This window comes from Ictalurus furcatus, chromosome 14, assembly GCF_023375685.1.
Source record: "Ictalurus furcatus strain D&B chromosome 14, Billie_1.0, whole genome shotgun sequence".
Classification (NCBI taxonomy): domain Eukaryota; kingdom Metazoa; phylum Chordata; class Actinopteri; order Siluriformes; family Ictaluridae; genus Ictalurus; species Ictalurus furcatus.
Genome location: NC_071268.1, coordinates 29,408,494 through 29,422,482, shown reverse-complemented (window position 1 = coordinate 29,422,482; position 13,989 = coordinate 29,408,494). Strand labels below are relative to the sequence as shown.

General features: G+C 40.3%; 1 protein-coding gene across 3 annotated transcripts in view; it reads left to right on the top strand.

Moving 5' to 3' along the window:
- The first annotated feature begins 10,199 nt into the window (after positions 1-10,199).
- Positions 10,200-13,989, top strand: part of LOC128618009 (uncharacterized) — a 14,322-nt gene continuing 10,532 nt past the window's right edge. For 2 of the 3 annotated variants that reach the window (XM_053641350.1, XM_053641351.1), the window contains exon 1: positions 10,200-10,289. Coding sequence is in view for 1 of the 3 variants with exons in the window: in XM_053641349.1 (XP_053497324.1) it covers positions 13,479-13,598 (120 nt within the window). In the remaining 2 variants the exon portion in view is untranslated. Of the gene's footprint in view, positions 10,290-11,895; positions 13,599-13,989 lie in introns of those variants that run through there. The other variant, XM_053641349.1, reaches the window with a different exon arrangement.

Below are 13,989 nucleotides of genomic sequence, written 5' to 3'. Positions count from 1 at the left end.
AAGAAGTTGCTAAAATAGTGTTTTTTAATAATAGTTTTTAAATGCATTGTGGCTGCGGGACATGGTCGAGCGTCAGCTGTGGACGTAGAAGAGGCGGGCTAAACTGGCAGGTAATGCGTGATGATTCTCACTTGTGTTGTATTACTGCCAGTTTACTTATTTGTGTCTGTTTGTGCTTTCAGTGCCTCCAAAGCGAAAGACAGGCATGCACACGCACACACACACCAGAACCTGAAGATGTGAAAGCCATGAGTTTTGTTGCTTCTGCTGAGTTTTTATCTCCAGTGGTGCTTGAAAGTTTGTGAACCCTTTAGAATTTTCTAAAACATCATGATTTTCACACAAGCCCTAAAAGTAGACAAAAAGAACCCAATTTAAAAAACAAGGCAAAAATATTATACTTGGTCATTTTTTTATTAAGGAAAATGATCCAATATTACATATCTGTGAGTGGCAAAAGTATGTGAACCTTTGCTTTCAGTATGCGGTGTGAGCTCCTTGTGCAGCAATAACTGCAGATAAACGTTTGGGGTAACTGTTGATCAGTCCTGCACATCGGCTTGGAGGAATTTTATCCCGTTCCTCAGTACAGAACATCTTCAACTCTGGGAAGTTAGTGGGTTTCCTCACATGAACTGATTGCTTCAGGTCCTTCTACAAACCTGCACTAGTATAAGAGGTGAAGAGGCCTAACAGGCAGGGTGATGGGTAATGGAAAGTGTATCTACAGACTGATTATGCATATGACCACAGATCTCACAGACACACATCAAGACAGTGTTTATTAGCAGAAAAACAACACCCAAAACACTTCTATATCAGCTGGTGGTGTTAATAACCATAAACCCTTCATAGCAAATAACCCACACCTTTGTAAACAAAAGCTCCATTACAAAAGTTTCAGAGTACATCTCTTGGGTTTAGACCCATTTCAGTTTCTTTGCAGAGCCCAAGGGTTCACACCCACCTCCACTCCGGCAGTGTGTCAGGTTTGATGTTTGTTTTCACAGATTTCTTACTGGAATGCCTATATTCTTAACAAAGCACTATTTTATTAGCCATAATGATTAAAAGGAGAAAGAATTTGAACTGCCATATTTGTTCTGTTTGACTCCAGCCCTACATCTGTGGCACATTCTCCATCCAGAGTAATTGTTCTGTTGTTGTTAAACATGTTTACAGGCTGCTGAGTAGATGACATAAGCACACTTCAAGGTATGTAGATGTACCTACTCAACAGTGTTGGAAACAAATTCAGTACTATTCAGGGTGTATGTGCAGAACTAAAATGCAACAAGAAGGTGGGCTTAAACCCTTGGATGCGGCAAAGAAAATTAAAGAGGTCTAAACCCCTTTTATGAAGAGATGTACTGAATCTTTGTCTTTCTAAAATCCCAATATACGTCTCCACATCAATGGTACCTTCACACATGTGCAACTCTATTATGCAAGTAGGAAGCCACACATCAACTCTATGCAGAAATGCCGCCGAGTTCTCTGGGCCAGAGCTCATCTCAGATGGACTGAAAGGCAGTGGAAACGTGTGCTGTGGTCAGATGAGAACATGTTTAAGATTGTTTTTGAGAAAAACTGACCTTGAATTCTCTGTGCCAAAGAAAAAGACCAACCAGACTGTTATAAGCGGAAGGTGTAAAAACCAGCATCTGTGATGGTATGGGGTGCATCAGTGCCCAAGGCATGGGTGACTTGCATATGTGTGAAGGAACCAGTGATGCGGAGGTGTATATTAGGATTTTAGAGAGACATATGCTGCCATCAAGGCAACGTCTTTTCCCAGGAAGTCCATGGTTATTTCAGCAGGACAATGACATGCCTCGTCCTGCATGTGCAACAACAGCGTGGCTTCGTAGACACAGAGTGTGTTTGCTTGATGGGCCTGCCAGCAGTCCAAATCTGTCTCCTATGGCCCATCATAGGCTTAGGCTAAAAATCACATTAGCATAGCGTGTGTTAGCTGGCTAACTCAACATCAAATTACTGGAAGAGCCACAATTAATTCAGAAAATGGAGGAGGTGATTGTATGAAAATATACATATTGTATGAAATCCATCCATCCATCCATCTTCAACCGCTTACTCCTCTTCAGGGTCGCGGGGAACCTGGAGCCTATCCCAGGAAGCATCGGGCACAGGGCGGGGTACACCCTGGACAGGGTTCCAATCCATCACAGGGCACAGTCACATACACACTCACACACCCATTCATACACTACGGAGGAAACCCCCGCAGCACGGGGAGAACATGCAAACTCCACACACACAGGGCCACGGTGGGAATCAAACCCTTTCTCTTTTTTTTTACGTCAGGATTGGTTCATAGGTTAGCTCGTTAGCTCACTGATGTATTAGCTCGCTAATGCTAGCTCACCAAAACTCTCTAAGGCTAAATGAACTATCATGAACTATACAGTTCAATTAACTTTTTTTTTTCTTAGTTCTTCTCGTCCTGTTTCTTTTTTTTTGTCCAATAAAGACACATATTTCTTGTGGTGGTGAAATTTCTGTAACACTGATATCATTTAGCATCATTTTCACATTTAGGAATAAAAGTTGTGTCCTGAGGCCATCAGTCTGATCTCAAAACCGCTTCTGAAGTTTATTACTCGATCAGACCCGTTCCTTTTCACTGTTCCTGTGTGAGAACAACACGATTAAGAAATACAATCAACTATGTTGTGAATAAACTACTGCAAAAGAGACATTTACCACAAAAATCACAATCTCTCTCTCTCTCTGCGCATGGGCGGTGCAGGAGTGAGTGTGGTGTGTGGAGCGCGTGTGAACGGTTTGGCGTTTTGCCAAAGTTTTCTGCGAGTTTGTTTTTTTTCTTTTCTTTTCTTTCATTTAATTTATTGAATGATAAGTTATTGAGTTATCAGTGGTTGGTGAAAGTTGGGAGTGGGTGAGAGGGAGCGGGACACCATGGCCTCTGAGGCCGGAGGGGAGACGCTGTCTCTCCGCCATGGTGTCAGGTGTGTACCGGAGAATGGAGAACAGGTGGAGGAGGTTCTGCTGGCGGTGGGAGAGCAGGTCGGGTGTGAGAACATCTACTCCGCCTCCCGAATGAACAAAGTGGTGGTTGTTTTTCTAAAGAAAGAAAGATTCGCCAACACGCTGTGTGAAAATGGAATATTGCTGAAAGGTGTCATGCTACATGTTACCCCTCTTTCTGCCCCTGCGACACGAGTCGTTATTTCAAACGTACCCCTCTTCATCAAAGACGAGCTGATCATGAAGGAGCTGGCCCGCTTCGGAAAGCCCCATGACTGATATCCCGCTCAGCTGTAAGAACTCGGTGAAACACGTCCTGTCTTTCCGGAGACAGGTTTATATGTTAATTAACAACTGCGACCAAAAACTGGATGTTAACTTTAAGTGTAAAGTCGTCGACAGCAGCTACAGTGTTTTTGCCAGCGCCGAGCGCCTGAGGTGTTTTGGGTGTGGGGAGATCGGGCATAAACAGCTGAGCTGCACACGCAGAACAGTGCAGCCGGGGAGCTCCGGGGGCGACACGGCCGGGGTACAGCAGCAGCAGCAGCGCAGATACAGCCAGCGGGGGGACACCGGAGAACAGGAGCCTGGGGCAGAGGGGGGTAACGACACACCGAGGTTACAGCAGGAAGAGGTCAGTGACGAACACAACACCACTGAAATAATCACAGCACCCAGTGATAATACCAACACCCGTGCCCATGATAGTAATAAAACCAACACCACAGACAGCACTCATAGTAAACCCTACATCGCTATCACTATCGGAGACAGTGACTCCACACAACAGCTACAGAAGAACCCACAGGACAAGAACATTGAGAAAAATAAAACTGAACTGGAAACAATAAGGGATGGACATGGTGGAGGAATCGTCCAAACAGCCACAGCACAATGTTGAGATGTTGGAAGACTTGGGCCCAGAGTGCAGTGCAGGAGATACAGGAGAGGAACCCCTCACAGACATGGAGGAGGAAGACATCACCCCAGATCAACCACACACTTTTAACTGTCCAGAACAACCTGAACAGTTCTACACCACAGAACAGATCAACCGGTTTCTAGAACTGACTAAAGGAAAACAAAATATCATACTGACAAAATTCTTCCTGGACAGGAGAAACTTCATCAAATCTGTACAACACACCATGAGCGTAATGTCACCAAGGAGACGCTACAGATTGAGGAAATGGGCAGCAGCCGCAAGAGGGGAATTTACGTGTGTTGACTTTAAATGACAGAAATTGATGCGCAGTTAATCGGGGGGGGGGGGGCTTGGTTTCCTGGGTGGAGGTGTGGGTGGGGGGTCTATGGGGTTCTTCTTTTAAAATAAATAAATAAATAAAAATGTAAATATGTAAATATACCAAAACTGATGTATTAAATGTGTTAAAAAGTCAAGTCTCTCTCTCTCTCTCTCTCTCTCTCTCTCTCTCTCTCAGAGTTTCGCGGGCGCGCGTGTTGCCTAGTAACGCAGAGGTTCAGGGCTCGAGCGGTCCTCGCGCGCTGCTGTCCCTCAGTGAAGTGATGTTTCTGTGGTGAATGGAGACACAGTGTACCGTGTTTTAGGAGAGAGTAAAAATAAACAACCAGAATCCGAATAAGAAATAATTCTTCTGTGAAGTATCACCTGAATCACACAAGGGGCTCTGACACATCTCCACTGAAGGATAGAATTCGGATTAAACACCGAATATTTTTTCTTCCTAACTTTTTTCCCACAGTGTACTGAGACTGTCATCCAATCAGAGCGGGGCAGGCTATAGTGCTGCTTTTTCATTGGTCAGCACAACAGGAGCGAAACTAAAGGGTACTAAAACATTATTTTGTTTGTTTATTTATTTATTTGTTTGTTTGTTTAACTTTATATCAACACAAGTTAGATTTCTGTATTCCTCTGTCACTGATGCTTGAAATAATCCACATTTCTGCGATTCAATATGAACATGATGTATAAATATCAACAAAATTCTTCCATAAACACCACACCCTTAAATAACCCTGCTGAAAAAGTAGATCCCTTACCTACATGCTTCTTAACTGTGAAGAAGTAATTTTACAATACAGTCTGGATCTGAGATTAAAATCCTGCTCATAAACAAAATGAACCTATTTTAATTTCTCAAAAGATCCTTTCACATGTCTTTACGTGTATACTATCAGTGTTTGTACATCATCTATGATAATCTCCTCTCTAATTAAAGAGACAATGTCTTTTATATTCTTTAACCCTTTACACATTGAATAAATTCACTCCATCCAGTAGGTGGCAGCAAAATAATACTGTACATGTGCTACACTCCTGTATTACTGTAGTCTACACCTCTAACATACAGTGAAGATAAATCACATCAATACTTTAACACTTTATTTACATCACAAGCCTTTATATTAAACTATTTAATGTCTGATTCCAGGATTGCAGTGCTGATTCTGTCTCACTGATATTACATTCTTCAAATCTGTATGCAAAGGTAAAGTACATTTTAATCACAGGTAAAAATTTCTTCACAACAACCTGTGTGTGTGTGTGTGTGTGTGTGTGTGTGTGTGTGTGTGTGTGTGTACATTTTAGATATATCTTTTTTGTAATATTATTAAAACATTTTTTTTAAGTTACTTCCTAGTACGGGGACATTTTGAAACTAATGCTCCTGTTAAACAACTGCGCTTCCTAAATATATATTTCATTAAAATTCTCCTTATAAGGTTTATTTTAAAAAATGACAGGAATAAAAGCAGGAAACTGCACCACATCTCTGTCCACGTTTCACATGTGTTTATATAAAGCTTTGGGCTTTTGTCTGGAGTAAAATAAACACAGTAATTCACCTTCAGGAATTCATTTATTTGATATTGATTATATCAGTCATTTACTTCGTATTGGCCTGTACACACAGTGCAGTGTTACATGTTACACAGGACTAAAGTCTTTTAACTACTAGAGCTCTAGTGTGCACTTATAGCCCAAAGAAACATACTTCAACACATCTGGCTTTAATGCTTCAACTCTTCATGAAGCTTTAACATCACTACTTTTAACCTTGGAACTCTTTTAAGAGCAAAATGTACCAAAGAATCCTTGTAAATATTTTGTTGTTGCTGTTGTTTGAAGTTAAGACATTTTTGAATAGTTAAATGAACGTTTTCCTCGATTCATTGTTGAACAATTATTTAAAAAATTGAAGTTTAAGAGTTACGAGAGCTGAATGACGGCACAGTTGGGGAATCACCCAGATAACATGCTTTTGGGGACAGAACAGGAAGTCATTAATCTTCAGACCACACGGATTATTAGCGAGTACTTGATGTATGCGAGGTCGATGGGATCGTAGCAGGTTCTCTGCTGATTCTGATCCTCATGCTGCTGATGTTTTCTGGGCCGTCAGGAGACACTTGTGTAGGTCACAGAGTTCAAATCAGACAGGTGCAGGTCCACTTCCTGCAGAGAGAAACATCTGATAATGTGACGTTATTAGTCTGTTTTAATAGTGACATGATCTCAGCGCTGACTTCCATCAACTACATTTCATCATTTCATCGTTTTTCTGGTACCTTCTCGTTTGAGTCCCCAGTGGAAGAACACTTATCTGAAAAATAAGAGAATTTAACATAGACAAAGACGACAATCTCAAAAATGTCAAACACACAGATTTCACTACACAGCTTTTTACAATCACTAACGTTTTCATTACACATTCATTCTGCACTAGTGTATAAGGGCTGCTGTACAGCCTGGAACAACAGGAAGTGTCATAAATAAAGGGAAGTGTGTGTGACAGGGTGAACGGTGTAAATGTTGGTCTTCAGGCTGTAAGTTCTCACCTTGTAGCGTGGAACAGTACAGAGAGGAGCAGATGATGCTTATTGAAACAAAGACCGCACACACACATGATAGGATTATAATAATAATTCCACAGAGTGCAGGACCTACAGACTGCTGTGTGTCTGAACGATCAGTCTCATGATGCTGATCAGCTGAAACACAGAGGAACACAGAGATATCAGTAAAGTATCTGAGAGGAAAGTGTATCAGACGACATTCTGATATCTTTTATAACTTTAATTTAGTGTTAAACACACAACGATCAGGCTGTCACTTATACACTGTGTAACAATAAACAACAACAACAATAACCGAGAGAAAAGTGTTTTCATTTCTGCTTTATTAATCATCACAATAGTTTCAGCTCACCACATCTGTACTGATATCTCTCCTTATATTTTTCTTTTATTAAGGTTTCTCTCAGTCATGAATTTGGGACATGAGTCACTATTTGAAACACTTTTCTCCTCCACACTGAACTGATCTTCTCACAGTTCAACAACATTCTCAATACTGCTCTTTAAAGTGTGGCTGAACAAAATAAAGAACCCTTGAAGAAAACGAAGCCAGAGAGGAAATAATGTCCAGATTAGCAGAACTTTAAAAAGTCTGGAGTGTCAGGTGCACGAGATTTTACTGTTTGTTCATAAAAATAATCCTTGAAATAATACACAAGATATCAATAATATTATGAAAAATAAACACACGAACTAAAACGAAATTAAATAGCAATAATCAGACTGAATAAAGTATTGGCACCCACCTGTAAAGTCCAGTCTGATGGGTTTCCCGAACTGAATGTGTGTTGCGTCGTTTCGACCTCCACAGAAATAAAATCCCAGATCTGTCTCTCTAACTCCAATAATCACTAAACTGACTGAACTGCTGCTTTCTGTCATATCAAAGTGACTCTCGTTCACATTATAACGGAGGGAAAAGGTTTTCTTCAGCTTAGATTTTTCAGCAGATATCAGCAGCTTCACCTCCTCAGATCTCAGTCGATACCACGATATCTCAGAATAATTAGTGATGTTACAGAGCAGGGTGATGTTCTCTCCAGGATGGACAGATAAATGATCAGTTGAAGCGATCTCAAGGAGACACGGTGTAAAGAAACCTGAAGGAACAACAAGAGAGCAGATTCATCATCACTGTCCAAACCAGCTATAGTGCATTAATACATTCAGAGTCCTGAACATTACTCACACTTTCACAGCTACAGCGGCTAATAACAGTCTTTTATAGTTTACTATCTGATCATCTGCTAATGTGTGTATGAACTCACCAAAAGAAATGTAGACAGGAGTTTGGCCATTTCTCACACACTCCCTCCAGTGCTCTGAGAACAAGTGCTGCTGTTTCACATCTGGTTTTAGCCACACGGTCCTACATCCTGTTCTGTATTTTGTCAGTCCAATAATCTGCTCACATCACCGGTGTTCTTCTTAAACGGTGCGTACAGATCCGAGCACATTCATCATTTTATCAGTTTATTTTCTTTACACGATCCACCAACAATGCTAACATGAACATCCTAGCAGGCTGAAGGAAAAACATTTTACCACAATAAGACCCTGAGCGTATGTCAGAAGAGGGACAGATCCATGCTAGCAGAATAAATATTAAATCATATTGTTTTAACTGATATTTAGCTGCAATATGCAGAAATGTTTGGATTTATAAGCAACAGCTGAGTATAAATACTTAAGCCGGTTCACACTGTACGATTTTGACCACGATTTAGTCGTCTGATGAATAAATGAATAAATGTCTGAGACTAATTTTGAGAATCCTAAAAGATTCCTATAATCCTGGGCCAAAATCTGTAGTCTTTGATCGGTAGTTTGACGTGTTCCCCGACAGCAGATTAATGGCCATTGTGATCAAATTTTCCCTCTGATTAAATTCTGGCAGTGTCAGAAGATTTGAGGCACAGTCCTGTAGTGTGACTTCTCCTACTCCGTACGAGTCTTATTGTGTGCGTCGGTTTTTCGCGTCTTGATTGTCATACAGTCTGACATTAATGAGAACTGAGATCCTACAGTGTGACATGGCTTACAGTACAGCGGGGATCGTGTTCGTACAGTCTGACAAGCAGCAGTCACAAAGGACTATTAAAAATCACACAGTGTTCACCCGGATTAAAAATAAGTGCAGTCACTCTGCAGTCCCATGTTCATATCAGATATTCTGCTGCAAATCATAATAAACTGTCTACAGCCGTACACTCCCGGGCAAATAAAAATGGGATAATACCTCATACCATTTTGCATGCATACAACTTTCACAGATTAACTTAAAAAAATCAATTTATTGCTTCACCATTTATTCAACATTTGGAAACCTTGTACCTTTCTTTTAAGGTGTTCAATGAATTGAAGGGCTTGTTTATATTTCTTATAATATACTGACTAAAAGACAAAATGGAAACCAAATCGAATGATTATTAATATTTAAATAATAAATGGTTTAGTATTGATCAAAGTTGTACATAAATCAAACTTATTACATTCACATGTTTTTTTTTCTTTGAGTTTCCATACTTTTGTAATTATATTAACAGGGAACAATGTACACATTTAATGTACACATTTAAATTCAATGCTCCAATTTTTTCAGTAAACCTCGAAAAAAAAGACTTAAATTAAGAAATATGTTTATTGTTTACTATTCTGAAAAAAAGCACCATTTCTATTCAGAAAAGTGTCAATCATCACTCGGCATCTACAACTTTCTCCTGAAAAGAGTTCCCTACAGTTGGGGGCGTTAGCAGAACATGTAGGGGAAGAAGGAAATGAAACTGTGGATGTACTGGCAAAAATATCGATAAAGCATGAAACAGATGAAATACAAATACCATGAAGTAGAGCAGAGATTAAAACCATTATAAAGGAAAGGAGAGAGGAAGAGATGATAATTACGAGTCTTAGAATATCACGCTGACTTAAATCTAACATTACACAGAATAGGAAAACACCCCACTGGACTCTGCACACACTGCAATACACAAGAGACAGAAAACACATTCTGTTAGACTGCAAAAGATATGAGGAGGAAAGAACTGAGCTAGAGATGCAGATTGGAAAACAAAACATGACACTAAAGAACTTGCTGGGAAAAACATCTGGGAAAATACACCGTCCCCTAATAAATTATCCCTAATAAGTCAGAGACTTTAATAATTTAGTATGAATATGTAGTATATAATTAATTATTTATTTAGTAGTATTATTGTAATTATTGTTTTTCTCCCTTGCCAATCTGCTAACCCACACTCCAAGTCCAGTAGGTGGCGGTAATGCACCTTAAGTTGGTTTTCCAACCGCCTTTAAAACAGAAAGAAGAAGAAGAGGAGAAGGAGGAAGAAGAAAAAAAGTTAGCGTTAATGCTAAAAAAACAACAAAAAACTGAACTCATCCTACAGCTTGTCGCCGCTCTGTCATGAGCTGAGGTAGGAAAATATCCTTATTTTATCCACAATATGTTTTATATTGTCTTTAAAGTATTTAAGGATGTTTACTGGACGTGTTGGTGAGTATTTCCGATTGTGAATTGTAGAGCTTATGAGTTTAGCGTCGCTTATTAAAGCGGAAGAGCTGCTGTGTTGTTTTAGTGTACACAGGACCTGCACCAGCGGTGTAGTGAATAGGGGTTGTTTACAGTACCGAAAGTGGGCGATGACGTAACGACAAGTATTCACAAGTAGAGACACTTACTCAGCCCTGAATCCGTGTTTTTGTGCGGTCAGTGTTCTGTTGAACTGTCCTACATCCTACAGTAGCACAAATGTGTAGGCTAGTCTGTTGGTCTATGCTAGCGTGTCGAATCATGCTCCCGGAAGTACAGTGACAAGAATATACAACCCGCATCTCATGGACCGCGGAACGCATGTGAACTTGATCAGGTCCATCAGACAAAACCCGCAATGCCAAACAGAAAAGAGAAACCCCCAGCGTTCATCACAGTATAAACAAGGCTTTAGCTCCATGAGGATGAAGTTGATGGTCCAGAAGCATCTGGAGCTTTTCTTTTAAGAAATCTGTCCATATTCTTTTGCACTACACACACTAATTATTAGGATAAAACACACGCATATGTTACTCAGACTGATGTTGACGTGCTGCTGACAGGCCAGCGCGGGGGGGTTCGTGTGTGTGTGTGTGTGTGTGTGTGTGTGTGTGTGTATATATATATATATATATTTGTTGCTATTATTATTATTATGCGTGTGTCTCTTATTATTTCTGTGTTATTATTTAAGACTAACAAACAGTTGTAACTCAGCCTTCACACTACACCTCTTACAGACCACAGTGCTATCTCTCTTAAGGTTATTCTTTCAGCATCCCTTGATTTCAACTCCTTCTTATTGGAAATTGAACAATTCTCTTCTCCTGTTTAAAGATGTTTAAAAGCATATTACATTATTGATTGAGCAGTATTGGAGGAGAGCTTCAGCATTAGATTCATATTGTTGCCAGCGGGAGCTGTTGAAGTTTGAAATCGGTAAATATCTTAGAAAATTTGGTAGTAACTTAGCTAAGCTTGAAATAGCAGAAGAAAATAAGTTGGTGTCTAAAATCGCATTCTTCTAAATCCCCAGAGCTGCTTTCTGTAACTGATAAGCTTGAGTATGCTGAACTGCAAGGTAAATTAGATGAGCTGTACACAGGGCGCTTACATCAGATCTAGACAAAAATGGATAGAGGAGGGAGAATGCAACACAGCATATTTTTTCAGATTAGAAAAAAGTCATTTAATTGAAACTTTAAATATTGATGGAACAGTGACCAGTAATCCTCAAGAAATTGCACGTTTCTGCGCTAATTTTTACAGTAAACTTTACCATGGAAGTTATTCTGAAGAGGCAGCCTGTACTTTTCTGCAGTCTGTTAAAACCTGCAAGACTATCTCAAGAAATGACAGAAACCGCTGCGATAGTGAAATTACTTTATTAGAAGTTAATAACTCAGCTATAGAACTTAAAAACAATAAATCACCCGGAACGGATGGGGTTACCACAGAGTTCTGCAATCAGTTTTCTAAAGAATTGTCCCCTTTTTTACTTAAGGTCTTTGAAGAAAGCAAACAGAATGAGACTCTTCCCCCAACCCTCACTCAAGGTTTAATTACTTTAATCCCAAAACCCAAGAAAGATTTACTTTTAATTGACAATTGGCCTCCTGTATCTCTGCTTAACAATGATTACACAATTTTAGCTCTTATATTTGTTAAAAGATTAAAATATGTACTGGATTCTGTAATAGATGAGACACAGTCTGGTTTTATGAATAAAAGACACATTGTTAAAAATATAAGATTGGTTCTTGATTTATTAGATTATTCAGAATTGATACAGGAGGACAGCTTTATTCTGTTTTTTTAGATTTTTATAAGGTGTTTGATTCTTTAAAGCACGTGTCAAACTCAAGGCCCACGGGCTGAATGTGGCCCGCCACGTCATTTTATCTGTCCCGCGAGAACGTGATAGGTGCATGATTGTCTTAACATACGTTTTTGCTGTTCTCATTCCCAACTCGTAAAATACAGACGAGCTGTCACGCCCCTAGGCGTCTGATACTGACGCAAAAGGGACCCTTCCACGTCTGTATGAAACGCTCTGGATTCTCAATTGACTCCAATGTAAACCCGTCCGCGGCGGTCAGAGACGCTCAGAGCAGACGCTCCAGCCGTCCATTCACTCCAATAATAACCCGATCACGGCGATAGATGACGCTGTGAGCTTCAGTCTGATTGGAGAACCATCAGTGTCGTCGGTGGTCGAGGATTATGGGTAATGTAGGAAATTTCTGCTATCCAAAATATACGAATAAAATTTTATTTCTCAGAATCGAAGGATAAAAAAAATCATACTGAGGGCCACATAAACTACATCTGCAGCAAAGTCCCTTCAAGGCGATTTGGAATTGAGAAATTTCCACAAATTAACCTCAACATGTCCAAGAAAAGAAAAATTGATGCATAAGGAAGGCAGTTTCACGAACCACGGGAGAACGAATACATGTTTGTACTTCAAGGTGAAAAACCAGTATGTCTTTTGTGTTATGAGGCGGTGTCAGTCGTGAAAGAGTACAATCCACGTCGGCATTTTGACACCAAACACGGCGCTAAGTATAGTCAATTTAGCCTCCAAGAAAAAGAAAGAATTGCAGCAGAAATAAAAGGCAAACTGCAGTCGCAGCAGAATGTGGAATTAGCAGGAAATTTAGTAACACAGCTGGCCGAAGAGACACGCAGCTGTCTATCTTTTTCATCAGCTGTGGATGAAAGCACAGACAACATGGATACAGCGCATCTATCCGTTTTTATTAGTGGCGTGAAGCCGGACCTCTGTGTCACTGAGGAGCTCTTGGATGTAGCTGCCCTGCATGGGACCACAACGGGCCGGGACACTTTTGTTGCGGTGGAGAAGACCGTAAGTAAAAATAAATTGCCGTGGGAAAAGTTGGTGGGACTAACTACAGATGGTGCACCTGCGGTGTGTGGAGGAAAAACAGGCTTGGTTGGACTAATGAAGGAGAAATTGTGAAAAAGTAACTGTCACCCACCCCTGATAACGTATCGGTGCATCATCCATCAAGAAGCTCTGTGTGGAAAGGTTCTGGAGCTGGATGATATCATGACCACGGTCATGAAAACCGTGAACTGTATTCGGGCGCGTGGCCCGAATCACCGCCAGTTCCAGCTGTTCTTGCAGGAGGGGGGCTCAGAGCATGGAGATATGCCATACCATGCAGAAGTAAGGTGGGAGCATTTTGTTTTGTGTTTGTTATTTCCAGAACATGATCTATGAATGAGGATGTGTGTGAGATGGTGTCTCAGGGTGAGGACGGATCTACTTGATGTGTTCAAGGACAGGCAGCATCTCCTCATTGTTGTTGTTCTTTTTGTAAAATGCTACTTCTGTAATACATGTTGGTCGTGCCATAGCCCCCCCCCCCCCCCCCCGCCTGTGTTGAAAAAAGTTCTGAATGAAGTTAAGGGTTAATATCATAACTTGTTTATAATATTTTTCTTTATTTGCGTAAATAGTTTGAACACTGATTCAAGTAATGTGGGTTTCAAACTGAACATTTCTTTTTACATCTGTGCAAATGCATATGTAATATTTGTAAGTTGAATACATAATA